Source organism: Gobius niger (assembly GCF_951799975.1).
Source record: "Gobius niger genome assembly, chromosome: 23".
NCBI lineage: Eukaryota > Metazoa > Chordata > Actinopteri > Gobiiformes > Gobiidae > Gobius > Gobius niger.
In genome coordinates this window covers 92,501-94,313 of record NC_136874.1, presented here as the reverse complement: position 1 = coordinate 94,313, position 1,813 = coordinate 92,501, and the positions used below count along the sequence as shown (strand labels likewise).

Below are 1,813 nucleotides of genomic sequence, written 5' to 3'. Positions count from 1 at the left end.
CCTCTGATGCTAACTATCATAGCCACTTTAGCATAGTGACCTCTGATGCTAACTATCATAGCCACTTTAGCATAGGGACCTCTGATGCTAACTATCATAGCCACTTTAGCATAGGGACCTCTGATGCTAACTATCATAGCCACTTTAGCATAGGGACCTCTGATGCTAACTATCATAGCCACTTTAGCATAGGGGCCTCTGATGCTAACTATCATAGCCACTTTAGCATAGGGACCTCTGGTGCTAACTATCATAGCCACTTTAGCATAGGGACCTCTGATGCTAACTATCATAGCCACTTTAGCATAAAGACCTCTGGTGCTAACTATCATAGCCACTTTAGCATAGGGACCTCTGATGCTAACTATCATAGCCACTTTAGCATAGGGACCTCTGGTGCTAACTATCATAGCCACTTTAGCATAGGGGCCTCTGATGCTAACTATCATAGCCACTTTAGCATAGGGACCTCTGATGCTAACTATCATAGCCACTTTAGCATAGGGACCTCTGGTGCTAACTATCATAGCCACTTTAGCATAGGGACCTCTGGTGCTAACTATCATAGCCACTTTAGCATAGGGACCTCTGATGCTAACTATCATAGCCACTTTAGCATAGGGACCTCTGATGCTAACTATCATAGCCACTTTAGCATAGGGACCTCTGATGCTAACTATCATAGCCACTTTAGCATAGGGACCTCTGATGCTAACTATCATAGCCACTTTAGCATAGGGACCTCTGATGCTAACTATCATAGCCACTTTAGCATAGGGACCTCTGATGCTAACTATCATAGCCACTTTAGCATAGGGACCTCTGATGCTAACTATCATAGCCACTTTAGCATAGGGACCTCTGATGCTAACCAGACCCCGCCCTGTAGCCCCGCCCTGTAGCCCCGCCCTGTAGCCCCGCCCTGTAGCCCCGCCCTGGTTCCTGCTGTGGACGGGCTGAGGTGTGTTGCCAAAGGACACGAGGGCAGTTGTTTCATGAGTTTTATTTGATACAAACAGGTGCATTCGTGTGTGCGACATTCTGAAGCTGAGCGTGATAGATTTGGTACATTCAGTCAAAGCAGCGGATCAGGAGAATCAGAGTCAGGACGAGACGCCGCCGCACGGAATCCCCCCGACAACGCCGCACGGAATCCCCCCGACAACGCCGCACGGAATCCCCCCGACGACGCTCCGCCGTCACGTTTAAACATATTTCCGTGTTCCCGCATCGTTTCGCCGTGACCCCGTTTCCGTCTTCCTGACCCCGTGGTCGCCGTGGAAACGGCCGTGATTAAAGCTCAGATTATCGTGTTTTAAACGTACTCCTGTCTGGCCCCGCCCCCTCGCCACCGCGTGCTCCACAGCCCCACCCCCGCCGTCAGCACGAAGAGCGAGGCGGACGCCCAGCCCAGGAACAGGCCGACGCCCAGGTCCCAGCGCGGCGCCATCGCCAGCCCCGCCTCCTCACGGAACCTCAGCGCCGTCACGTGACCCGCGAACGTCACAGGCCCCGCCTCCAACGCCGCGGTGAGGAGGAGGAGGAGTGAAGACACGCCGCGGAGTCTGCGCTTCAGGAGCTCGCTCTGCGGAGGAAGAGGAGGAGTTAGAGGAGACGAGAGGCGGAGTCAGAGGAGACGAGAGGAGGAGTTAGAGGAGGAGTCAGAGGAGACGAGAGGCGGAGTCAGAGGAGACGAGAGGCGGAGTCAGAGGAGACGAGAGGCGGAGTCAGAGGCGGAGCAAGAGGAGTCGAGAGGAGGAGTTAGAGGAGATGAGAGGAGGAGTTAGAGGAGGAGTCAGAGGAGACGAGAGGC

General features: G+C 53.8%; 1 protein-coding gene across 1 annotated transcript in view; it reads right to left on the bottom strand.

Moving 5' to 3' along the window:
• Positions 1-1,315: 1,315 nt before the first annotated feature.
• Positions 1,316-1,813, bottom strand: part of LOC306981932 (claudin-22-like) — a gene marked incomplete at its 3' end in the record, with an annotated part of 2,977 nt that continues 2,479 nt past the window's right edge. Inside the window, exon 3 of the mRNA XM_079581671.1 lies at positions 1,316-1,585. Coding sequence (XP_079437797.1) covers positions 1,316-1,585 — 270 coding nt within the window. The remainder of the gene's footprint in view (positions 1,586-1,813) is intronic.